Source organism: Camelus dromedarius, chromosome 5 (genome assembly GCF_036321535.1).
Source record: "Camelus dromedarius isolate mCamDro1 chromosome 5, mCamDro1.pat, whole genome shotgun sequence".
Classification (NCBI taxonomy): Eukaryota; Metazoa; Chordata; class Mammalia; order Artiodactyla; family Camelidae; genus Camelus; species Camelus dromedarius.
In genome coordinates this window covers 29,685,372-29,711,414 of record NC_087440.1, presented here as the reverse complement: position 1 = coordinate 29,711,414, position 26,043 = coordinate 29,685,372, and the positions used below count along the sequence as shown (strand labels likewise).

Genomic DNA, 26,043 nt, shown 5'->3' with positions numbered 1-26,043 from the left:
TACTTGTGTATAGAAAATCACTATAAAGTCTGGAAAACATTCAAATTACCTTACCATTGTACGAAACTTCCTTCAAAATTTTAAACTTATAACACAGGCGTCTACTATTTTAATCTGTCTTCTTCTTTTGGGTATTATAATCTTGGTATAAGTAAACAGGCAGATATGAAACAAAATATGCATGAACCAATATGAGAACGTTGTTTCCAGGATTTGGAGAAGAAACAAGTTTATGAACTCAGAAGTAATTACAGACCAGGTCCTTTGAGCTATACGCATTGGATTAAGTTGGTTTGGAGCGATGCCCTTCCTTGAAAATCAGCCCCTTTACTCAGGTGCAGTTAAGCCTCCAGACCTCTAGATGTCGCTGTGGCTCCACGATGGGGGTAGGTGTGAGTCTCTGTGGTTATAAAGTTAGGGGCGGAGAAGCCGAGGGTGGCTGGGAAATGATGGCTGATGAAGAGGAAGAAGTCAGGGAGATCGTGCAGAAATTGCAGGTGGGGCCAAAGGTTAAAATCTGTTTCTGCGTTTGTTCTTGGGAAGAAGTAGAGAGCCCAGTTTATGCAGTACCAGTGAATTCCTTGGCATATTCCGGACGCTGCTTGTGTCCGTGTGGTTACTGTAACTACTCGAAGGTGCAGCCGCAGCCTGCTAAGGGGAGCCCCGCGGACTAGGGGAGGGACGCAACCCGTGTGTGTTGGGAACTCCTGCTGCTGACCTGACTGCTCTCAGTTTCAGTCCTGCAGGGAGGAGGATTTGCTGCTTCTAACTTTATTCCTGTGCATTCTTAGAGACTTTTATTCTGGATTCACCCATAACAAATAGCATACACTTGTGTATGGCAGATCTGCAGGAGCTAGTATCTGTCACATGTTTTGATCCCCACAAAGACCATTTCTTCATTACTTTTCTGTTTTTAAATTGACAACAATCACAGTAATGCCTTGAACCGCATGTATTCTGGTTACTCTCCTTAGAATTTGACAGTTTTGATTCTTTTCGCCTACTGTACAATTCCAGTTTGGGGTCTGATGCAGAGGGCTCCAGACTCCACCCAGTCCGTAGTTGACCGTGGTGACTGGAACAGTCTTGTACTTGGTAGGTAGGAGCTAACTTATTACTTGGCTCTTTACCTTTCTTTTAATAACCGAAGATTTCTCTTAAATTTCAGAAACTCAGTTCTTTGAGTTCTAAGACAGATTTAAACATTAGACTTATGACGGGCTTCTAACTTTCTTAAAGGCTTCTACTGCAAAAGTTTAAACTTTGATGAGATTTGGCTTTTTTTTTTTTTGAGATTTGTTTCTTGAGCAGATTAAAATAATAACATTTTTTTAAAGTGTGAGCTTTATCCCACATCCAGTTGACTTGGATTAATTTAATTTTATTCCTTAGTGTGACTGACTGAAATCAGAGATTCTCAATCTTGGCTCCATATTATAAACATTGTGTGTGTGTATGTATATTTGTATATGTGTAGAAAAAAACCTGAAAAGGTAAACAAAACTGTAGTTATCACTGAGGTTATCGGTGTGATTACGAGAAATTTTTACTTTGTATTTTTTACATGTACCTATTTGGATTTTAACAACTTATATATATAGATTTTGGCGAGAAGAAAGTTATTAAAAATGTTTACTCCAGCAAAACAAACCAACAACAAATCCATACAATTTTGTACATGTTTGCTGTAACAGGTAAAAACAGTAAGACCTCTGTAATTCTTATAATTCAAAAGGAAATGGGTTGTAATTTTTGCTGAGAACTGTATTTTCCCGCTTTCTTTTGTGATAGATGCCCTGAGCCGCTAGGTGCAGGATACTTGGGGTATCTTGAGGGTGGTGGGGAAGGTGCAGGAATGGAATAGGGGAATTGAGTAGAGAGAGGAAAAGGATAGTGGTGTTGCTATTCATGAGGATGGTGATAAGCTTTATTACGTTGTTATAGACATTTTAGGGTAGAAGGAATGTAAAAAGGGTATTTCTCAAAGTGTGTTTTATAGATCATTTTTATTAAAGTCATATAGGGTGCTTGTTCAAATACTGAATTTTGAGTTCTGCTAGAACTACTAAAATCAGAATCTCTGTAGGCTGGGTCCTAGAAGTAATACACACAATAAAACTTGAAAAGCATGGTTGCAAGAGGTGCTTGTCTAATTTCATTCCAGGTAGGATTTTAAATTAAGTATAGTACATAAGTATTTGTTAGAGAAAGGGAGATTCATTAGTTAATGAGAGCTTATCATGTCCGAGGCCCTGTTGTAGTGCTCAGGTGTAGCGCTAAACAAAACAGATTAAGATCCTCTCATCATGGAGTTTACATTCCAGTGGTGGAGACAGAAAAGGAACAATTAATGCACAGGCCACATAATTCCAAATAAGTGCAATGAAGGAAAATAGAAGTGTGATTTAACAGTGGGGCAGAGGAGGAAGGGTTACTTTTGTTGGAGTAGTCAGGGAAAGCCTCTATGAGAAGTTCACATTTGAACTGAGATCTAAATAATGATAAGGAATGAGCCCTGCAAAAGTCTGGGGAAAGAGTATCCAGGCAGAGGGAACAGCATGTGTAAAGTGGGGTTGTGCTTAGCAGATTTGAGGAACTGAGTGAAAGCCACTGTGGCTTGAGTTTTATAGGAGGGAGAGTGGCAGGAAGTGAAGTTTGTGGTGGGGTGCATAGTGGGAGGTCAGATCATACAGTCTTCTAGGCCATAATAAGGAGCTGGATTTTATTCTGACCGCAGTGGGAAACTATCTGAGGATTTGTGATATGATGTACATTTTGTAAGGTCACTCCAACTATGGTGAGGAGAATGGGAAAGAGAAGTAAGATGAATTTAGAAGCAATTGAAATGGTCCAAGCAAGTAATGATGCTGATTTAGTTGAAGATAGTCCTAGAGAGATGAAGACAGGCGGATGGATTTGGGATGTGCTGTGGAGGTAATTGATAAGACTTGGTAGGATTGGATTATACCTGTCTGCTGCTGTTTTGTTTTAGGAAAGAATAGATAATGGAAAAGCTTTGACTGGTGTCACAGGAAGACTCAGAGGTAGAGATATTTAAGAGGAAAGAGAACATTTACTTGTAAAGAGTGCAAGAGAGCCAGAAGGTGACTTAACAAAACAAAGGAAACAAACATAAAAACCTACAAGAAACAAAACTGCAAAAAACACCAAGTTTATCAAGGTTAAGTCAGTTTGTTGTGGAAAACGACTCTCACATGTTTATGTTCACAAAGGTCATGTATTTTCAGATCCTGGCATAGGGAAAATGAGGCATAAGGGATTTTTTTTGTTAGGAAGTCCAGTTTTAAGGGTAAATTCCAAAGTTTTATACTTTGGGGACCAGTACCAGTTAGGATGATCTTATTAACTTTGTTTTATCTCAAGTTGCAAAGTGTTTCCTCCCTCTTGACTATAGTATGTGAAATGCTTAGTCATATTGGAAGCTCTGTTGGGACTGGGAGATAAAGAACTAACATCATGCTATATAGGCTGGCTTGGAATAATGAGAGTGGGCTGGGACACTGGCTACTTTCCCTCATGACCTCTGGGATTTTGATAGACCTGTCTATGTGCCTCTTGTCATTCCTAGGTGGGACAGAGAATCAGCATTTCTAGGCCAGAAGCTGGTATGGCTAGCCAGTCTCAAATTTACTTGTCTGGTATCCTCTCCACTTAATAGCACCATCCTTATACTTCCTAGGAACTGGTGGATCAGCTCTATTCATTTCGAGAGTGCTATTTCGAGACACATAGTGTTGAGGATGCTGGGAGGAAGCAACAGGATGTGCGGGAGGAGATGGAGAAGACCCTGCAGCAGATGGAGGAAGTAATGGGTATGAGTCCCAAAAGAGCATGCAACCTCCGGCCCCTCACTGAAATGTAATGGAGTTTTGCTCACTTTCTGTTAGACTCTTCAGTGTCCTATTTGTGGCTGCTACAAGATGGTACAACAGAATATCTCTTCCAAGGGCGCCTGTGCAGGATGGCAACCTTTCGGTTCCCTAAACTCCATTCCCAAATGCCATGAAATAAAAGAGCGTACTTGTTGCTTGATTACTATTGCTTAACTGACCTTTCTGTCTCTAATTTCTTTTACTTCCAGATCAACTTAAATAATGACCATGGTCATTATCTTTCTAAATCACTACTTCATGCATTTAATCGCATCCTTTTGTCTGCTTCTTTGCTTAAGTATCTTCAAAGATTCCTACTATTGACTGGTTGAAGTTCAAACCCCTTCCCCTGGTATTCAATTCTATATTGTCTGACTCTTTTTCCCCCCTACCCTTATCTCTGACTATTTACAGAGGAATTTGTTTCATTCACGTTGAACCATCCATTCTCCCACGAACATACCACATGTATTTCTGCCTTTGTTTACATCATTTTTCTCCCTGGAATGTCTTGTCTTTCTCCTCACTTTTTAAAGCCCACTCATTGGGTGTATGCCATATGCTTCTTTTCACTGTTGTTTTAATTTTCTATGTATATGCTTTGTCCTCTCCACTAGATTGTAGGCCCTTCAAAGGTGGGGATGATGCTTTCTCTGTTACCCTGCTTTCTAACACAGAACTCTGTATATGGTAGGTTTTCAATAAATGGTTTGATCACAAAGATTTTCCTCAACTGTTTGATTCCTAGAGCTGGCATGGGATTATTCCTTGAGAGAAAGTACCCTGGTCTTACCTGTAAGACTGCCTGAGTTTCCACTTTCCTTTATCTTTGCCCTTCCTCCTAGGTTCTGTCCAGGGCAAGGCACAGGTTCTGATGCTAACTGGGAAGGCACTGAATGTGACTCCTGACTATAGCCCTAAGGCTGAGGAGCTTCTATCAAAGGCTGTGAAGCTGGAGCCCAAGCTGGTGGAAGCCTGGAACCAGTTGGGTGAGGTGTACTGGAAGAAAGGGGATGTTGCCGCTGCCCACACCTGCTTCTCAGGAGCCCTCACCCATGTGAGCCGCCCACTGTGCCCTCAGAAAACACAGATGGGAAGGGTGGGATTTCTTTGGTTCTGTGAGTTTCCCTAGGACATGAATACCAGAGTGGAACTGTAATTGGAACTAGGAGAACAGAATCAGAAGGGAGGAAGGGTCAGGGAGCAGACCTGGATGAGGAGAACAGGGGCAGGGACCTGAAAAAGGAAGAGGAAGATGGGATCAGGGTCAGGGTAGATGAGAAGTGAAGTTAGCAGCCAAGCTGCTCCTTGTAGATGGGGGTCCAAGATACAGATGGCAATAAAAATTAAGATGAAAAATTAGGTTTAGAAGAAGATTGAGAAAGAATAGACCTGGAAAGAGGAAATAGAGTCAGGAAGGTTGAGTGTATGCCTTCTTCATTTGCAGTGCAAGAACAAAGTCTCCCTTCAAAACCTGTCAATGGTGCTTCGCCAGCTGCGGACTGACTCTGGAGATGAACATTCTCGCCACGTCATGGACAGCGTCCAACAGGCTAAGTTGGCTGTGCAGATGGACATCCTTGATGGCCGCTCCTGGTGTGAGTGCTCTCAAAAGATCTCAGCAGGTTTCTAGAGCAGTGGTGCTCAGCCGTAGTTGCACACCAGGATTACCTGGAGCCCATCTATTGACTCTTATGTGTGAAGCCAGGGCATCTTTGCTTTGAAGAAGCCCGAAAGGTGTTTTGAAGAACCACTATTCTAGGAACTCTTGGATCTTTTCATCTAGGAGAGGAGGCTTATGTTTTCACATAAGCAAGCCAGGGCCTTTGTGCAGTCTTGGAATTTCTCTTCTGGGTCCATGTTTGCCTCTTATCCCAGTGGAATTTGGGGTATACTAAGTATAGTATAGTGTCATCGCTGTTTGTTTTAGACATGAGGCCTTTTTATAGACTTTTGAGGGTGACCAAAATAGTTACACTTTGAACTTGGGCTCTGAGATGATCCATCACTGTGTTTCTTAGTTTTTTCCCCCAGCCCTTTGGTGGGCTGGAGTTGTGCATTTCCCTTCTCCCATATGGAAGACTGGAACCAGCTGGAGTTGGTTATTTCCCTTCCTTAGGTCAGTTATGTTCTGATGATACCCCAGCAGGTTAGGCTCCGATTAACTAGTTTCTTCTGACGGCAAGCCTTGTTAAGAGTGGAGTGCTCTAGCATATTTCAAAATGTGTCCTTTGTGCCCTCTGCTGGAAGTATGAGGGTATTTTTCTCTGATATTTGCTGTGGGAAACTGGTCGAGTCCTGGAGGTAAAGCTCACAATATTGCAAGGGCTTCCTTATGACTGGGACCGCTGGAGTTTTTAACTCCCAGGCTTGTCTGCACTGAGCCTCCAGAGTTTGTCAATTACAGTTCAGGTTTTCCTACCGCAGCACTGCGCCTGTGGCAGCTTGTGAGTTTCTGCTCTGGGAATCCATAACTCCCCGTATTTGTCTGTCTATCTACCCAGTTTTGGGGGCAGCGGTTTGCCCTGTGTTGTCCTCTTTCTTACGCATCTGAGAAGAGTTGTGGATTTTTTAGTCTGTTCAGCTTTTTACTTATTTGAATAGAGCGGCAACTTCAGGCTCCTTTCATGCAGAAACAGAAACCCTGTGTTACTCTTTCAGATATTCTGGGGAATGCATATCTGTCTCTCTACTTCAACACTGGCCAGAACCCTAAGATCTCCCAGCAAGCCCTCAGTGCCTATGCCCAAGCAGTAAGTATTTATGGCCACTCAGGCCAGATATAGAGAGGCAGCAACAGAAGCAAGAGTGCTGTTCAATCTTCCTTGTGGCTCTTTAGCAAGCAGCATGGGCAGTGTTTGATGGCATCCAGTGTGTGTGGTTTTGCAAAGCTGGGTCTGCAGAGGTGATGTCTTTCTTTTTATAACTTGAGTATTCGCAACCACTTGCAGTGTGTGCCTCAGTGCTAGGTAGCTCCCTGAGCTGTCTAGATTTCTTACAGGCATGTGTAACCAAATCACAGAGCCCATCCCAACATGGTCATCTCTTTTAGTGAGAAAAAGTCTTTGTTAAAATAATGCTTATTTGTGTACATTTTTAAAGAAAAATAAAACCTCTGATACTTAGGTATAAATTAAGTGTTATCCCCAGATCAACCATAGATAGTATGGCTCTGGATTTCCCACAGGCTTAAATAGAAAACAGCATGTAGCCCACTCTGCATTATTTCCTAGGGATTAATTCACTGGAGCTCATGCTTTGCTTAGGTTTTCAGGCTATTTTTATTTGATAGTCACTTGCATGGGGGATTTCCTTAATGCTTTGAGTGCCTAACTGCTCACTGTTACAAGTTCATATTGGCCTTCTGAGCACTTTCTATTTAGGCCTCATTTTCACCTTCTTTTCCTTTCTTTTGACATAGAGAATTGCTTTTTAACCTACCATTACTTATTTTGCTCTGAGGGGCAGAATAAAGAACACAGCTGCCTTATATTTACATTTGCAGTTTAGAGGTTGTTCTTGTTTTGTTTTTTTTTTTTTCCGTCTTCCCACAGAAACATTATTCACAGCCTGAAGTGCAAAACATAGCCATTTTTAATAAGCACAGTCAATTTAACCACAGAATGTCTACGAGAATTATAGCTTTAAAAATACAACCAATTTTTATATTTCAAAAATAACTCAAATTACTTTCTTACAAAGTACACTTCTGATACTGTTTGTTTGGCATTACCCTGGTTGCACTCTGGGGCAGCCATACCTGGGAGCTGTGGGCGCACACGTGCCCTCACCGCGGTAATGATGACTGCAGCTCACTTGGTGCGACTCACACTCACCACAGAGGAACACACAGTAATAAAGTGGCTTTTCAAAAAGTGACAACTACAACTTCCTCACATACTCTACGTGTCACTCTGTAGCCTTAATGGCAGCATTTAACTCAGCCCGACCTGTGTAGCCAGCAGGACTGTTCTTTTTTCAGTCAGGAAACTTTTCAGGCAAAGTTGTTTTATTTTACTCTAATTCCTTAATCTGGTAAGTGTTTACATTTTAAGGCATAATGTAATGTCCTTCTTTAAAATTTTTTATTTGGCTTCTACTAAATAATTGCTTTTAACTCTTAATTCCTTCATTCAGACCTGCATTTTTAAACATATTTGAACTAACCATTTAAACAATTCTAATTCATGTTTGTGCTTTTGCAATGTGCCAGGTAATGAACAGAATTAAAAAAAAAATAAAATGGCCATAGCTGTGAATATAGCCAGGGGCTTTTTCACAGTACATCTGTCTGCAGTGTCATATGGTTTCTGACCATCTGTTTAAATTAGAGAATCAGAATTTGACCTTCACTATGTGTTTTAAAGGGGCTTGTATCTAGAAACATGATTCTGTTTGTATCTGGAGCCGGGCTTATTGGTAGAGGAAATGCATTAAATTGACACCATTTCTTTCCTAGAATTTTCCTCATTTATACCAGCATCTCATTATTATAAAATTTTTGAAAATCAGATACCAATCACATATTTCTTCTATCTTATTGCATGGATAAATTATAGTCATATTTTAAAGTCTCATGCACATACAAAACCCTTACATCCTCGAGGTTTCAGGGACTGAGTGATATGTGCCACACAAGCAGTTACTGTATAACAGTGTGGGTATAGGAACATTTTGACAAGCAGGGAGAGGAGGTTTAGGACATGTTATGCATGGCCATTCTTAAGACTGAGACAGGAGCCACTAATGATCTTTTTATCCCACTGTAGGAGAAGGTTGACAGGACAGCTTCCAGCAATCCTGATCTTCATCTGAACAGGGCCACGGTAAAGAAAAAAATGTCATTTATGTGAGGGAGTGGTCATCTGAAGGTCAAATAAATAAGACATCTAGGTCTTAGTCTGTGAGGATAAGTGAGTATTCTTAGGGACAAGTTTGGGTACAAACTGCAAGAGGAAAGCCAAACTATTTCTAGGAAAAGCTAGCTTAGTTTGATTAAAGTACCTGGAGGGAAAGGAAACGGGCCTGAGGAGGTGGGAAGGTGAATTGAGGATGGGGCACAGTTTAGAAGACTTCTCTGACATGTTCATTATAAACATACAGATAGACTCACCCAATATATGCAACTTAGCTGCTTTAGAGTTTGGAAGTTAGCTTCTTTGAAATGATTCCATCTTTGGGGTTGTGATCACCTTGGCCAGGAAGAAGGGTGAAAGGTGTTAATTAGCTCTTCAGGCTGTTCATTTGTAGAAGAGGAAAACAACTGGGAAGGAAAATAATTTATTTCTCTAGATTTCTAGCCCACTGTGCTGTTACTGCCCCCAGCATAGGTTGTGTTAAATACATTTATAATCAGGAGGTTTCTGGTTACTTCTTGTGCAGTTACATAAATATGAAGAGAATTACGGGGAGGCCCTGGAGGGCTTCTCTCGGGCTGCAGCACTGGACCCTGCCTGGTCAGAGCCCTGGCAACGAGAGCAACAACTCCTGGAATTCCTGAATAGATTAACCAGCCTCCTAGAGAGCAAGGTAAAGATGTCCAAAGGCTGAATCCTGCTTTTTTATTCTGCTGCAGGTCAGTAAAATAAGAATCAAATAAGCCTCAGTAGTAGTGACCCTACGGAAGTGGGTAGGTGGGAGGGAAGGACTAGGCTCCCAAGGAGAGTGAGTATCTCCCAGCTTCTTACCTATTTCCTTTTCCTTTGCAGGGAAAGGTGAAGACCAAAAAGTTACAGAGCATGCTGGGAAGCTTGCGCCCAGCCCATCTAGGCCCTTGTGGTGATGGGCGCTATCAGTCAGCCTCTGGGCAGAAGGTGACCCTGGAGCACAAGCCACTGAGTGCTCTGCAGCCTGGTGTAAACAGTGGGGCTGTGGTCCTGGGGAAGGTGGTGTTCAGCCTTACCACGGAGGAGAAAGTCCCCTTGTGAGTTTCTCTTGCCTTTCCTCTTTTTCATCCTTTTGAACCAAGTGTTCTCATTTCCTGGCCTTTCTCTGGAAGTTGAGGACATTGTTAGTGGTCAGAGATTAGTGAGTTCTTCTTCCTTCTGTGACTGTCTCAAGAGCAGGTACTGTCTAAGTGATGCCTAGCAATCTCTCTGTAGGTTCTGTCACCACCCATTTTTTCCCTGAGCTTGATGTTCTGTGGACTCCTACATCAGTAGCTGAAATTTGACAGCTGCATTTTTTATAAGGCAGATGGAAACCTTAAAATTCTCCTATTTCTTTGTGTTTTCATAATCATAGAAGTTGAAGGAAGAAGAATTCTTAGTCCTGTTTGCACTTAGGTATGCCTAAGCGGTTCTGGAAGATGAGCTTTGAGTTTGAATTTAAGGCCTATGGGGAGATTCTCTCAGATGTTACTCAGCAAATATTTATTGAACACCAGCTATATGTGTTGTAGAGAGTTAAAAAAAAAAATGCACCCAAGTGAAGGGTGCTTATAGTCTAGCAGAGGAAATGAGTTAAGAATATTCATTTAGAAATTTTTTGACTCATGACTAATTAGGGTTTAGTCAGTGCCATCACTCCTTGGTCTTTCACTCACTTTCTAATTCCTGGTTGACTGGTTTCCTTTTTCTGTTTTCTACTGACGTTTTTTTTTCTGGGATCACCAGTGTCTGATCCAGTGGCTTCTACCACATGGCTCCGTAACACTCTGACTGATCTCTCACTAGTCCCTTTCATATACCTCTGCTCTGCTCAAACTAAAATACTCACAGCTTCCATTGTATGCCTGATTTTTCTCCATTTTCAGGGTGTGTGCATTTGATGAAGAGCAAGAAGATAGTTGAACAAAGGTTAGTTACTAGAGCAGACCCTAGAGCTAAGAGGAATGAGAAAGAAATATAGACACAGGTGGGTTTTAGGGGCCCTTGAGAACAAATATGTTGCCATTGCTTGGTTTCTCTTTTTCTGCCCAATTTCTAAACGTTAAGTTCCAGGAGGACTCTGTTTTTATTCCTTGCCTCTTTTCTCTCTATACGAGGATGGCAGATAGGTGCTGACTTTGATTACTTGACAGTGGCTGCCCGACTGTGTAGGAGACTTCGAGTAGTTTTACCAGGAGAATGCTTGATTGCAGTTTACTGTGAATTCAGGTGTCCCAAGTGATGGCACGAACGTGGATTCTTCGCTGTCTCGTTTGTAGGTCATCTCGTTTGGTGATGTCCTGTAAACCCAAGGCTTTCACTACCTCCTCTATGCCCACAGGTTTATCTCAGCCCAGGCCTCATTTCCAAGTTTTGGATGCCCAGTTGCCTCTGGGCTCCAATCAGAAATCTGTAACTCAGTATCTTCAAAATTACTCACCTCATCTTTCTCTCTCATCCTGTTTCTACCTGAATTCTTAGTTAATCAGTGGTACCATATCTACCCAGTCACTTAATTAAGACTTATGGAAGCTTTAGACTTCTCCATTCTCCTGCATTGCAGTTACCAAGCCCAATAGTTGAGCCTTTTTGTCCTTATTTCCCTGTCTCTTCTAATATAACTCAGCCTCTTACCACTTCTCCAGACAATCTCCCGACTCCCTGTTTCTTCTCCATTGTTCTGCAGTCCAGAGAAATATTTTCCAGATGCAGATATGACCATTGCTATTTCTTATTTAAAATCCCATACGCATAGTATGTAGCTTTCAGGATTAAGTTTGAATTCCTTAGCCTAGCTTAGCATTCAAAGCTCTTTATGATTTTTTTCCCTGCCTCCCTCTGTCCATTATCTTCTGTCACTTTCCCACATGGGGTTAACCATGGGATTATTTTGTAGGTTTCAGAACAGCTATTTTCATGTGCCTTGCCTTTACACAGAGTTAGCGTGCCTGGATAATCCTTTTGCTGCTTCCTGATATGGATAACATTTTCCCCCCTAACATTTTTATCATAAAAATTTTAAAACGTATAGCAAAATTGAAAGAATTTTACAGTGAACATTTATGTATCCAATTACCTATATTCTACTATTAATATTTTACTATTCTTAGTTTATCATATATCTATACCCCTGTTCATCCACTGATCCATCTTATTTTTGTTGCATTTCAAAGTAAATTGCAGACATTAGTATACTTTCCTCTAAATAATTTAGCATGCAGTCATTAACTTGAATTCAGTATATGTTTATAATTTTCTTCTTTTTATGTAAAATTTGCATGCAATGAAATCTACAAATCTTAGGGTGCATTTGCTAAGCTTTGACAAATGCATACACCTATGTAACCCAAACGCCTAGTGAGATAGAGAACATTACCGCCACCTCAGGAAGTTGTCTCATGTTCCCTCCCAGTTAAGCCCTATTCCCATCCCCTCAGAGGTTTTTTATTTCCACTGAGGATTAGTTTTCCTGTTTTAACCCAGCTAATTTTTCATTCTTTAAATTCATTTGAAGGGTCTCCTCTTCCAGGAAACCTTCCCAGCTTTCCTTTGATTTAGACATTTCTCCTCTGGGCTCCCACAGCCTAGCCTTTGGCCTTACTGAATTCAACACGAGGGAAAAGCTATTCTGGCACCCACTGCAGTTGTACTGGAAGTGATGGATTGATTGTTTGACACCCACTAGACTTTAAGCTCACTCATAGCTGAATTGGTGTCTTATTACTTAACATAGTGCTTGACAGAAAATGAGTATTCAGTGGAAGTTTGTGGAATTAAATTGACAGTGACGGTTAGAGAGTTTGATGAAGGTGGTGATAGTTAAATTGACAGAATAGGAATAATGTTCAGTTGCAACATTTCTAGCTAGTTCATTATTAATATTTGAATGGCCTCAGTGTGCATGTGTCCCAAGTTCTTGGCACAGTGACTGATAAGTTTTGTGCAGGTTCACTAAAGATATTATATATCTAAGAAAAATGAACACTCAGATGTACATAGTGGATGATGGTACCGTCATAGATTTTGTACGTAAGAAACTGAGAAAGCATTTTTTTATTTTGCTAACATTTTAAAACCACTGTTTCTGCTTTTCTTTCCTGCCCACTCCCCTGCCCCATCCCCTCCTTTTTTTTTTTTTTTCTCTTAACCCATCTTAACCTGGAAGTACATTTGGCCTGGTAGATTCAGATGGACCTTGCTATGCAGTGATGGTGTATAATATGGTGCAGAGTTGGGGAGTGCTCATCGGGGACTCTGTAGCCATCCCTGAGCCTAACCTTCGACTTCACCGAATTCAGCACAAGGGAAAGGTGAGTGATGGCTAAGATTCTTTCTCAACTCAGGCTCAGAAAGTGGGACCAAGTTTCTCTTTTAAAAAATACATATAAAGTAGTGTATATATATGTGTGTGTGAGCTGTATAATATATATATATATACACACACACACACATATATATGTATATATATACGTATATATGTAATCTATTCTGTACTAAAAAGCTGTACTAGAAAGTAGGTTTTTTTAATTAAAAAACTACTGGTAAAGATACAAAAAGAATTTTAAAAATGGACTGAACAGACAGAGAAAGACAAATACATGTATTACTTATATGTGAAATCTAAAAAAGCTGAACTTGGGAAAAAGAGAGTAGAATGGTGGTTATTCCAGGGGTGGGCGAATTGGGGAGGTGTTGTTTAAGGGTACAAACTTGCAACCAGTAGATAAATAAGTCCCGGAGAGCTCATGCACAGCATAGTGATTATAGACCACAATATGATATTACAAACTTCACAGTTGCCAAGAGACTAGCTCTTAATTGTTCCCACCACAAATAAGAAATGATAAATATGTGCTGTGATAGAGCTGTTAGCTAATGCAAAGGCAGTAATCACATTGCAGTATATAAATATATCAAATCAACACATTGTACACCTTAAACTTACATAATATGTCAATATTTTCCATATAAATACATTTTTTAAAATGGACTGAAATACTGTTACTCTGATGTTATTACGGTTAACAGTTTGGTATGTAAACCTCCATTCTTTTCATAAATATACACACATTCATATGTATGTTTTTAAATATGAGTGGAAAATTAGATACAAATGTTTGTGAACATTTCCTCTGTTTTTACATATTCTTTAACATTGTTTTGAATTGACACATAGAGGTGGTGATGAAGACGATGATGATAGTTAACATTACTGGACAATTAACTGATGCGAGACACTGTGCTAAGAGCTTTGCTCCCTTCACTGGCTCTTTTAATCCTCACAAAAACGCTGCAAGAGTAGTTTTTAAAAAATAATTTAAAAAAACTGAATTACAGTTGATTTATAATATTAGTTTCAGGTGTACAGCAAAGTGATTTTTATATATATATATATATATATATACACACACACATACATATATATATCCTTTTTCAGATTCTTTCCCATTCTAGGTTATTACAGGATATTGAATATAGTTCCTTGTGCTATATAGTAGGTCCTTGTTTATCTATGAGAGTAGGTATTTAACTACTTTTTCTCCATTTAGATTAAGGGTCAGCAGAATATGGCCGACTGAGCGTGACCAACAGGCTCATTGCCTGTTTGCTAATGGCCTGTGAGCCAAGGATGGTTTCTGTATTTTTAAATGAAAACAGTTGAAAGAAGAAGAATAATTTATGATACATGGAAATTAGAGAAAATTCAGATTTCAGTGTTTGTAACTAAATTTCTTTTTTAAAACAAAGTACACTCATTTGTTTACTTTTGTCTGTGGCTGCTTTTGCACTGCAGCGTCACAGTTGAATAGTTCTGTGACAGAGGCCATATGACCCACATAGCCTAAAAGATTTATTATTTGGCCCTTTACAAAAAAACTTGCTGACCTCAGATCTAGATTATTTCTAATTTTTTCTTATTATAAAAGTATCATAGTAAATATTTTTATTTCTACCCATATCCATGATTGTTAAATGAATTTAATTAATTCATTAAAGAAATTAAATAAATTTCTAAGGTAGAACTCTGGCTCCAGAGGTTATGCAGAATTCTAAGACTTTTGATATGTATTGCCAAATTATTTTTTGGAATATGTTTGTACCAGTTATTACCAACAGTGGATGTAAATAATTGTTTTTCCATAGTTTTCTTCACAACTCTATATAGAAACCTTTGAAAAATTATTTGCTGGTTTTACATGGAAGGTACATGGGTTTGGTTTCTTGATTATTGGTGAGGTTGAAAATTTTATCAAATATTTATTGACTATATTCCTTTTATAAATTGCCTTTTTTTTTTTTTTTGGTCACTTGTCCATATCCTGTTAGGAGGTTTAAAAATATTGATTTATGAGAACTCTTTAATTTACTTTGACTTAAATGAGACTACTTTACTCTCCAAATAGAACATTTTTTTTTGGGTAAAGATCTTTTAATGACATGTTTTACAACTTAAAGTACAATTTGAACTGATAAAGTGAGCTGGTATTTTCTGTTATTAGGGAAATGTCTGAGCCTGCATTCTGTTAATTCCTCCTGATATAAAGGGAGAAGTAAGTCTAATTTATATTTGGTAGGTTAATTTATGGCCTTACAAACACTTGAACTAAGAGTTTCTCAGAATTTCCATTGGCTCTGGCTGGCTGCATGTGGTTATAATTGTTGATAAACACTGTGTGGAAGGGCAGATTCTGTAGAGCTGATGAGACCCTTTGGTTGAGCAGTGTCAGCATCCTGTCTTTTCTGAATCAGAGGATTGTCCCATTCTTGTAGTGACAATACTGGCACCTTACCTGCCCCAGATTTTCCTTCTGAAGATTGAAAATGGTAAAATTACGTCCCCTTTGTTAGCTCAGTTTTGTTTAATAAAAGATGGAGGTAAGGGGTGTTATCTATTGGGGAGTGGATGGGGAAGAAAATCACAGGTGGTGTATCCCTGTGCTGGAGTTTCTTCTATCTTAGGATCTGTAATGAGCTTCTGTATATTTGTCTTTTCTAGGACTATTCCTTTTCCAGCATTCGCGTGGAGACGCCCCTCCTGCTCGTGGTGAATGGGAAGCCTCAGGGCTCCAGCAGCCAGGCTGCTGCCACAGTGGCATCGCGGCCACAGTGTGAATGACCCTCTCTGGCTTGCATGCTAACGAGGGAGTGGAGGCGAGGAGATAAGCTCAAGGTCACTTGGCAGCCCGACCAGCCACATCCAGTGACTCAACTGGAATTGGGGGGATGTTTTAGATGATGACTTTCCCTTCCTCTGCCTTGTAAGACACGATGTGTCCCTTCTTCTCTGTTGTTATGTTCACCTCTCTCTGGGGCCACACGCTTCCCTGTTGTATCTCTCCTGCCTCTTTTATTGCTCTTCTATGTTTTAGACAAAGAGCATGGAAATTGGTAGAAGTGTTGGGACCTTGCCGTGGGACAGAGTCCCCAAGGTTCCTGTTCTTGCCTCCTTCCTGAGCCTCGTGTGTATATATCATTTCAGTATTTATTGCTAAGCGAGGGGGCTTAATTTTTTAATGGCTTAGTTTTTGAGCAATTTTATTTTATTTTTATTTTTAAAATTTAGGTCCTTCCCCTCCTTTGGGGCTGGAACAGAATTAAATTTGTTTGGAAAAAAAATAATACTGTGTAGTTTGGCCTGTTTCATTCTCTCCAGGCTTGGACTCTTGGTTTTAGGATCCCTTTAATCTATTATAGTAGTACCCCCTCCCTGCCTTTTTTTCTTTATACAAAGTAGTTTATTTCTCTCCCAGCTAAAAGATTTCTGGCAATAGGCAGCCCAGGGCAGGAATGGCAGCTTCACAAAATTGTTGGGAACCAGCTTCCTTCCATTTCCCCATTCTCTCATCCCGAAGGGTGGCCCTTATCATAGGCCAAGAGGACAGCAGCACTCTTCTAATAGTGTTACTGGGCTGAGAGACCAGAGAGAGCTAGATACTCTTTTGATTCTAATGATACATTTTATAACAGTTTCTTTTAACATTCTTGTGGAAAAATGGGAAAAATGTGTGGAAGGGATTATTAACCAACCTGAATGGTTATAACCAGAGAGTACATTAATGGATACAGATTGATTTGGAAGACTTCTAGTGATATGGCTCAGGTCTTTGTCCTTGGTCCAGTCCTGTTCAACTGTTGATCAGTGACCTGAATATCATTGATGACTCATTCAATTTGTGAAGAATGTAAAATGCAGAGAACTCCACAGAGAATGGATGATAGAATAAGCATCAGTCTATCTTTTAAAGTCTATTCTTTTGGTCCAGAAAGGCCAACTGTTTGGGGTGTATCTTCAACATCATGCCTGAAATATTACTGGAATTTAGTAGACAGGATAAAGTCAGTCTGAGTAACCAGTATGATACAGTTGCAGCACTTTTTGGACTATACCAATGAATCTGCTAGCCAGAGAGAGTTTTTAATACTGTGTTTGTCACAACACATGTGGAACCTTGTATTTAGTTCTGGTTGTTGATTTTGAGGCCTAGAGTCATGGAAGTATGATCAAGAACTTGAAAGGATGTAAAATATCTTGAGAAATGGTTGAAAGCAATTGGGGAGGAGGGGTGTGATGGGGTGTGTATGTTAGAATCAGTAGAGAGGCAATCCAGTAACTGTTCCCCTTTTACTCAAGTCCTGAGACAATCTGACATGTTTATGTTGAGCCAAACAATAGAAAGATGGCCAGTAGGTGGTAGCAGCAGAGCTTAAAAGATTTTATGATGAAATATATGTACAAATGAGAATACAAAGTATGTATGTACAGATTAAAGAGTAATTAGAATATACCTGTGAAAATGTCCACCTGGCTTAAAAACTAGAACATCACTAGTATCTCAGAAGCCCTGTGTGCCTCTCCATGATCTCATTTCATTTTTGTTTACAAATATATCTCATTGTATGATTATGCTACAGTGTATTCATCCTACTGTTAAAGGACATTTGGGTTTTTTTTTTTTTTTTGCTATTAAGGCAGTACATTATTAATATTCTGTACATGTCCTAATATGTAAGTGCAAGAGTTCCTTTTATAGCAGTGGTTCTCTAACAGTGCTCCTAGACCAAGAGCATCAGTGTCACCTGAAGCTTCTTAGAAATGCAAATGCTCAGGTCTCTGTCCCCAAATTAGAAATTCTGGGGAAGAGTTTAGCAATCTGTGTTTAACAAATCCTCCAGGCAATTTTGATGCATACTAATGTGTGAGAACCAGTGTTTCAGAGTATAGGCACAAGAATAGAATTGCTGGAGTTACATGTGCTCAACTTTTTTGAGAAACAGCAAACCTTTCCAAAGTGGTTGTACCAATTTATGTCTCTTCTGTCAGTGTGTTCTGCATCCTCATCTATGTTGTCTTACTTTCTAGGGTTCCCAAATATAGGAGGTTTGAGTGATATTCCCCTGTAGCCTTAATGAGCATTTCTCTCACTGTTAATGGGTTTGAGCATCTTCCCACATATTTAACAAGCCACTAATATTTTCTCATGATACAATACCTATTCGTGCCTTTGCCCACTTCTGTATTGGATTTCAGATTGATTTGTAGGATTTATTTATCTCCTGTGGTAATCTTTTGTCATTTTATGTACTGCAAACATCTTAAGAGTTTTTAGCTTGTCTTTTTTTTAACTCTCTGTATTGGATCTTTTGTTGAACAAAACTGAACTTAATTTCAGTGTTATTGAATTTATCAATATTTTCTTTTATGGTTAGTGCTATTTGTGTATTAAGAAGTCCTTCCCTATCCTGAAGTCAAAGACATTTCCCCTCTATTGTTTTATGAATTATCATTTTGCCCTTTTCTTTCATTATGGACTTTCTTTATGTGGTGATGTAGGTATATAATTTTTTTTTCATGAGTAATTAATTGGCCCAGCACCTTTTATTAAAGATTCATCCTTTACCCACTAATCTTTAAAGCCCCATTTATCTTACACCAACTTGCCATATACAGTATGTAGGTCTGTTTCTGAACTCTTTTGATCTGACCTATTCTGGTCTATTTTTTTATTTCTATTCCAATACCATATTGTCTTATAGTTTTATGAAAAGTCAGTATCCAATCAGAATAACAGTGGGCCATGTTGTTCTTAACAAGTGGCCCATTTACATTTTAGAATCAGTTTCTGAATTTTTAAGAAAAACTCCTCTGGGATTTTGGTTGGGATTCTATTGAATTTATAGATCAATTTAGGAAGAATAGATGTATTTATACCTATTTTATCCATAATTTTCTTCATTGTTTAAGTTTTCATTGTTCAGTGTAATTGTATACTTTTTCTGAAAGTCTTATTTATCTTTTATTAGATTTATTCCTAGATGCTTCATAGTTTTTTATGCTATTGTAAATAGTAGAATTTTAAAAATTACATTTGCTAACTATGCTTGGGAATATACAGTTGGCTATTTTTCATATTTTTTTTGTAGCTGTGACCTTTTTAGAACTCTCTCATTCTAATAATTTGATTCCTTTGAATTTTCAGTGTATAAATAACAACTGTTTTGTGTTTTCCTTTCCAGTCTTTTTGCCTTTTATTTTGTTTTCTTTTCTGCAGCAGTTCGGATCTCTAGTATGCTGAATACAAGTGATGATTGCAAGCATCATTGTCTTGTTCCTGTACTTAAAGGAAATATTTTCAAAATTTCAATATTAAGTAAGATGTTTGTTGTATGGTTATTACATATTCTTGCTTTCAGATATCAAGCCTGTTCGAGTTTTTATTATGAAAAGTTCATTACATTTTATCTGATGCTTTTGTTGAGGTGGCAGATGATTTTTTTTTTCTTTTAATCTGTTAATGTGGTGGATTAGAGTACTCCACTTTTCATTAATAAACCAAACTTGCATTCTTGGGACAAACCTTATTTGGCCAGGATATGTAATTTTTTATACATTGCTGGAATTACTTGTGTAATATTTAGGATTTCATATCTGTGGGTCACAAATGATATTAGTTTATGAGTCTATACTCTGTTTCTGAATCTGTTCTAGTCTAGTTTTGGTATTAAATTTATGCTAGCTTCATACAATGTGTAGAATGTTTCTCCTGTATGTTTATTTGAAAAGTTTATATAAAATCAGCTTATCTTTTTTTTTGGTAGAACTTTCCTGTAAAATCATCAGTACTGGCATTTTCTTTATGGAAACATTAACTACTGATTTAAATTGTTTAATGTTTATTGCATTCAATTATTTAAGCTTTCTCTTGATTCAGTTTTGATATTTTGAATTTTTTAGTAATTTATCCATTTCATTTACGTTTTCAAATTTACTCTTCTAAATATTCGTAGTATGTCCCTAATTTTTTATTCTCTTTGGCATCAGTAATTTGGTTCCCTTTTTCTCTACTGGTGTTGTTTATTTGCACCTTATCTCTTCTCCTTCAGCTTTTTGCCTCTTGCAAGTCTTCAGAGAACTTGACTTTGTTTACCCTCATCTTTTGTATATTTTTTCCTATTTCATTAGTTTTAATTTTTATCTTCATAATATCCTTTTTTCACCTTCTTTATAAGAGTGCTTATTCATGAGCTGGGATATAGTTTTTATACCTGATAGGCAACACGACACTTCATTGTTTTAAATTTGCATTTCTTTATTTGTGACGTTGAGCATCTTTTAATAAAAATACTTGTTAGCTACTTATAAATTTGATGTAGAATGTAAAGAGGCCATCCAAGACTGAGGAAACTATATTAAAGAAAAAAAAATTAGGGAGATATGTTTAGGAAATGATATAGCACTTTGTACATCATATATTATGTGGCACATATTGTATTATGATTACTTGATTATATGGTTTGAACTCTTAAAGGACAGTCACTAATTTATATTTATCTTTGAGTTCTAGACATTATTATATACATCTGTGAGTGTTAGACATTGCCTGACTTGATAACAAACGGCTGGCCAGATAGATGGTGAGTTAGGAATACAAGATAGATTAACATAGAGGGTGTTGATGCCTTGTATGCAGAATACTAATGATTATGAAACTTTACTGTATTGGCTTCTAGAGCCTATAGAACAGGACTTCTGCTCTGGTGGTTACTTCTCTTGTAGGTCAACTTGATCTCCAGCCTTTCAGACAGACGGACAGTGGAAATTATGCTATTCTTTATCAGAATATGGGGCATGGAGGTCAGAATTAGGGAACAGGAGGATGGAATGTATCATTCATGGTTCAATCAGAGGAGCAGAACCTTTATGAGTTATAGGATAAGGGATTATACAAATTAGACCTTAAGGAGTTGTCAGAAGAGCTGGAGAAGTGAAAGTTAGGAGTCACCAGCCAGTCAATTTAGATTCCACATGTAAGTGATATCATACGGTATTTTTCTTTCTCTTTCTGGCTTACTTCACTTAGCATGACAATCTCCAGGTCCATCCGTGTTGCTGCAAATGGCATTATTTTATTCTTTTTTATGGCTGGGTAAGTATTCCATTGTATAAATATACCACAACTTCTTTATCCTATCATCTGTCAATGGACATTTAGGTTGTTTCCAAGTCTTGGCTATTGTAAATAGTGCTTCTGTAAATACTGGAGTGCATATATCTTTTCAAATTAAAGTTCCCTCTGGATATATGCTCAGGAGTGGGATTGCTGGACCATATGGTAAGTCTATTTTTATTTTTTGAGGAAACTCCATGCTGTTTTCTATAATGGTTATACCAAACTACATTCCTACCAGCAATGTAAGAAGGTTCCCTTTTCTCCACATCCTCTCCAGAATTTGTTGTTTGTGGACTTTTTAATGATGGCCGCCTTCATTCTTTCTAATATTGATCCTTCGTGCTGAAGTGCTAGCTAATTTTTCTATTCTCTCAAAATATTTGAACAGAAATGCTGTGGGGTTTTTTTTTTTTCCCCCAAATGAAATTGTGTTGTTAGGATTACTCTACCTGTAAGCCAGAATCACATTTTCAATTTCCCTATCACTTGCTTGGTTCTCAGCACTCTCAGCTCCTGGCAGATTGCACAGAGCATGAAATCATGGGAAAATTCTCATGAAAATTTGTATGTGTATATGTATATGTAGATGGTGGTGATGGAATGGGGAATACGTGAGAAGATACAAGAGAAAGAAAACTGCTCTGTCCTTTTTACCTAGGGTGGGAGGCAGCATTATATGTCGGGAAGACAACTGGATTGTGGTTTTCTGTTCCCTAATTGTAACTTTCTTTTTCATTTAATTTCAGGAAGTTATAAACATAGTAGCATAAAATTGTAAAGTTACCAAAAAAGTAAGAGGAAAGAAACCTTCATTTCCACTTCTGAACCCTAGTTCCTTTGTTGTAGTAACCACTCCATTTTCTTTGAGAGATACTCTATTCTATGATACAAGCATATCACTTAAAATATACAAATAATACTGCCTTTATGATCTTAGGCAGATCTCTTGAACTTCAGTATTAACTTTTAAAAATTCCTAGATGGAAATGCTAATACATACCCGAGAAAACCCACAGGGATTTTGTGACAATCAAGGAAGCAGATATTTTCCAAGTACAGGATGGAGGGGAGGGTGGTGATGGAAATAACACTGTTCTACGCAAAGGACAATGAGTCACATGTGATCTGACTTGACAAGCGCAGTTCTGAACTGGAAGCAAGGCTGCTGTGCCAGCAGCACCCTGCCTGACTACTGGGCATGCTTCCCTGCCTATAGGTCCTGCCCCTCACATGGCATGGTCTTGGCGTGTTCTGCATGGCTAATCAAGAAACACCACTTGTGCCTAATTGTCAGGTGCGTATTCACTTGGGATAAGAAGTGGAAGCTTGCCAGAGTGTGGGACACCTCTGCCTCCCTTCCTCACCCCTCCCTCATTTGCTCCCTCTTCATGTTCAGGGAGTTGGCTGACGCAATAGTTTGAATCACGGTCCCTTGGTGCTGTGGATCCATCTACTTTTAATTGGTAGTTGCTGGAATCATTTCTCCCTCCCTCATCCTGGCTTTCTTTTCTAATTGGCTCTCAGGGGCCTCCAACTCCTGCTTTAATCAACCAAAGCAGAGCTACTGCAGAATCTTAAACTGGTGCCTGGGGACTGGGTTTTTCTGTTATGACTTTGTTTTTTCAAGTTTATTTTCTAACCTGTTAAAACAACTATGACTTTGGATTAGGCCTGGGGGGATAGGGATCCTTTGGGCATTGCTTTCCCCAAGGCAGCTTAAACAGTGCCAGCCTCTTCTAGACTCTGCCAACTACTGTTTTGGCCTGAAGCTTTTTGTTTCTGCTAGCAGGGAGGGTAAAGATTATTTCTGGTTGAAGTGTCCAAAATGGGCTTGGTGAATGACGGGAGTAGGTGAAAAAACTGATCATTTAAGGAATATGAGCCTTGACAATTTGGTCCACAGTCTGTTCCTCTACAGCAAAAACTTTGTGGAAAACTTTTTTGTCTGCCTCTGTTTGTCACTGCCCAAAGGAGAATAAACACTAGTTGTACAGTTTTTGACAATAATCATTGGGTTACATTTATTAAAAGTATTTTTAAAATAGACTTCCATTTTTTAGAGCAGTTTTGGGTTCCCAGCAAACTGAGTGGAAAGGATAGGGAGTTCCAAATTACCGTTTGCCCTCACACGTGCATGCCTCCCTCACTGTCAACATCCTGCATCAGAAGGGTGCATTTGTTATAGTCAATGAACTCACACTGACACATCATTATCACCGAAAGTCCTCAGATTACATCAGGGTTCACTCTTGATATTGTGCATTCTGTAGCTTTTGACAAGTGTATAGAGTCATGTATCTACCACCCACCCCAGTACAATAAAAACGGTCCCTACACCCTAAAAGTTCCCCTGTGCACTCCCTTTGCAGTCTACCACTTCTCTCCCCCTCACCCTTGGTAATCACTAATATATATATTTTTGGTCCCTATAGTGTTGCCTTTTCCAGAAAATTATATGCATGGAATCATACAATATGTAGCCTTTTGGGTCGTTCTTCTTGCACTTTCTAAACTGCATTTAAGATCATCCATGTTGCTGCATGATTCAATAGCTCATTCATTTTTATCATTGAATAATGTTCCATTGTATGGATGTACCAGTTTATCCATTCCCTTGTTGAAGGACATCTTAGTTGCTTCCAGCTTTTACTGTCTATAAATAAAACTGCTATAAACATTTTTATACAGATTTTCGTATTGACATAAGCTTTCAAATCACTTGGGTAAATACTAAGGTGTATGATTGCTGGGTATATGGTAAATGCACAATTTATGAGAAACTGTCTTCCAAAGTGGCTATGCCGCTTTCACCTTAATGAATGAAAGTTTCTGTTACCCCACATTCTTGTCAACACCTGTTATTGTCAGTGTTTTGGATTTTAGTCATTTTAATAGGTGTGTGATGGTAACTCATGGTTTTAGTTTGCATTTCTTTAATTACATGTGATATTGAGCATCTTTTCATGGGTTTATTTATCATTCATATGTTTTCTTGAGTGAAGTGTCTATTCAGATCTTTTGCTCATTTTAAATTGGGCTGTTTGTTTTCTTAATACTGAATTTTGAGGTTTTAAGAAAAGTTAATAGCTGATACATCTTCAAAGTGAGAATCATTCACATTTTTTCCATTGTTACATCATCTCATAAATTCATGACATTTGCCCGCAATATCCCAGCTAGCTCAACAGCCTGGAACTCGTATCTCTGCCATCATTGACTAGTGAGACTTCTGTCCCTTGTGTGGGCTCCACCTCCCTGTAATAGCTCATAAAATGTTCCAAGAGAAAGCCTGGCTGAATGTGGGGCTTATGTGCTTCCCTTTTCTAAATAATTTTATTCCTGCTTTGGTTGCTGTTCAATGCTTGCAGGCAATTGTTTTTTATATTGTGCCTAAATTTTATAGTTTCTTTTTTTTTTTTATGGTGGGAAGGTTAATCTGATAGTGGCTATTTGATCATAGCCAGGACCAGAATGCCTCAGCTTTAAGTCCCAGAAACTCACTTTCACCAAGTCATATAAGTAGTTAGCCTAAAGTTAAAATAAACTACCCAAATCTGCAAGTATGAAGTAAACTCCTAAATTTGGGTTTACTGCTAAAGGAGCTTTTCTTGTCATTACAGCTGCATCTTCAGAATATACATACTCCACATTTAAACCCCAAACACATGTGTTGACAATGTCGTCCTTCATAGTTCTAGTCTGTTTAGAGCTAATTGTTTTGTCAGGAATGAAGCTGAAGAAGAGACTTCCTCCTCTTATTACCACCATGTTCAAGCTGCACCCATACACAAATAATTTTAGCAGTAGCTGTGTATCCATCAAGTTGCATGGAAAATAATTTGCTAACTATATTTATTCTATGATCTAGTGCTTTAATATGCTGAGCTGTGGAGTCACTGAAAAATGGTAGTTGAGCTAGCTTCTTTGCCCTGGATTCATTCAAGATTTGCTAGCAAGCATCTTTAATATAGTCTTTCTGTAATGACTCAGCAATTGTATATATTCTTTGTTTTAGCAACTCAAAATGCTTTTTTATAAGATTTCAGAGCACTGATGTTCAATGGAATATTGAACATTTGGTTTTTTCTCCTTTTTAATTCAATAACATTTCTTTAAAACTCTTTGGTTTTGAACTTACTTCTTTATGTTTTGTATATAAAAATGCTTAAGTTTTCATAGTTTCACTGGCTAATATATCTCTGCAAGAAACACATTGCAGTTTTAGCATCTCATGGTCAATTATAGCTATACATATAATTCAAAATATATGAGGGTTCATACTTCTAAGTAAACTAGTATGGACTCAGTTTATTTCTTGGGAACCACTTCCATTATTACTTGATTTACTACTATAGGTGCAATCAGAAAAGATATGTCTTTTCTTGAAAAAGACTCCATAAAGCTTGTTTTGCCTTAGACAAATTAGAGTTAAAAATAATATAAATTATATTTCCTAAGTTTAACTTATAATATTAACCTATACATTAAAATTTAAATTATTGTATAAGCAAGATATAAAAATAAATGTGTATGTGTGTGTTTCCTCTATTTTTACATACTTTGGGTTATAGTTTACAGGCAAACCTTAAAATATCACCTGTTTAAATGTGGTTTCAGTGTGCATGACCTGTATGTACAGCTAGTACTGTAACCCAGTCTTTATGCTGTTCAGGGAGATGAGTCTGCTGATCATGTACAACAGTGTTGAATTGCTATAAAAGTTTCTAAAGCTCCCTCTCAGTTTCTCTTCTTTTCTTGTTGTGGACCATACTTTGAAAGCACTGTTCTAGATCAGGTCACCATTACATCTTCTCTAGATTACTGCAATAA

The 26,043-nt window shown here is 38.3% G+C and overlaps 1 protein-coding gene across 2 annotated transcripts; it reads left to right on the top strand.

The window, feature by feature from the left end:
- Positions 1–405: 405 nt before the first annotated feature.
- TTC5 (tetratricopeptide repeat domain 5) lies at positions 406–19,624 on the top strand. Of its 2 annotated transcripts, none has more exons than XR_004137235.2 (10): positions 406–497; positions 3,704–3,836; positions 4,742–4,953; positions 5,344–5,494; positions 6,558–6,649; positions 8,666–8,722; positions 9,279–9,425; positions 9,605–9,819; positions 12,947–13,074; positions 15,762–19,624. XR_004137235.2 is itself a non-coding variant. In XM_010990235.3 (10 exons), the coding sequence occupies exons 1-10, from the start codon at positions 447–449 to the stop codon at positions 15,879–15,881; spliced, it is 1,323 nt and encodes a 440-aa protein (XP_010988537.1). In that variant the 5' UTR covers positions 406–446; the 3' UTR covers positions 15,882–19,624. The 2 variants fall into 2 exon arrangements, 1 of the variants encoding a protein (XP_010988537.1); XM_010990235.3 differs by having other exon boundaries at positions 12,930–13,074.
- The last annotated feature ends 6,419 nt before the right edge of the window (positions 19,625–26,043 follow it).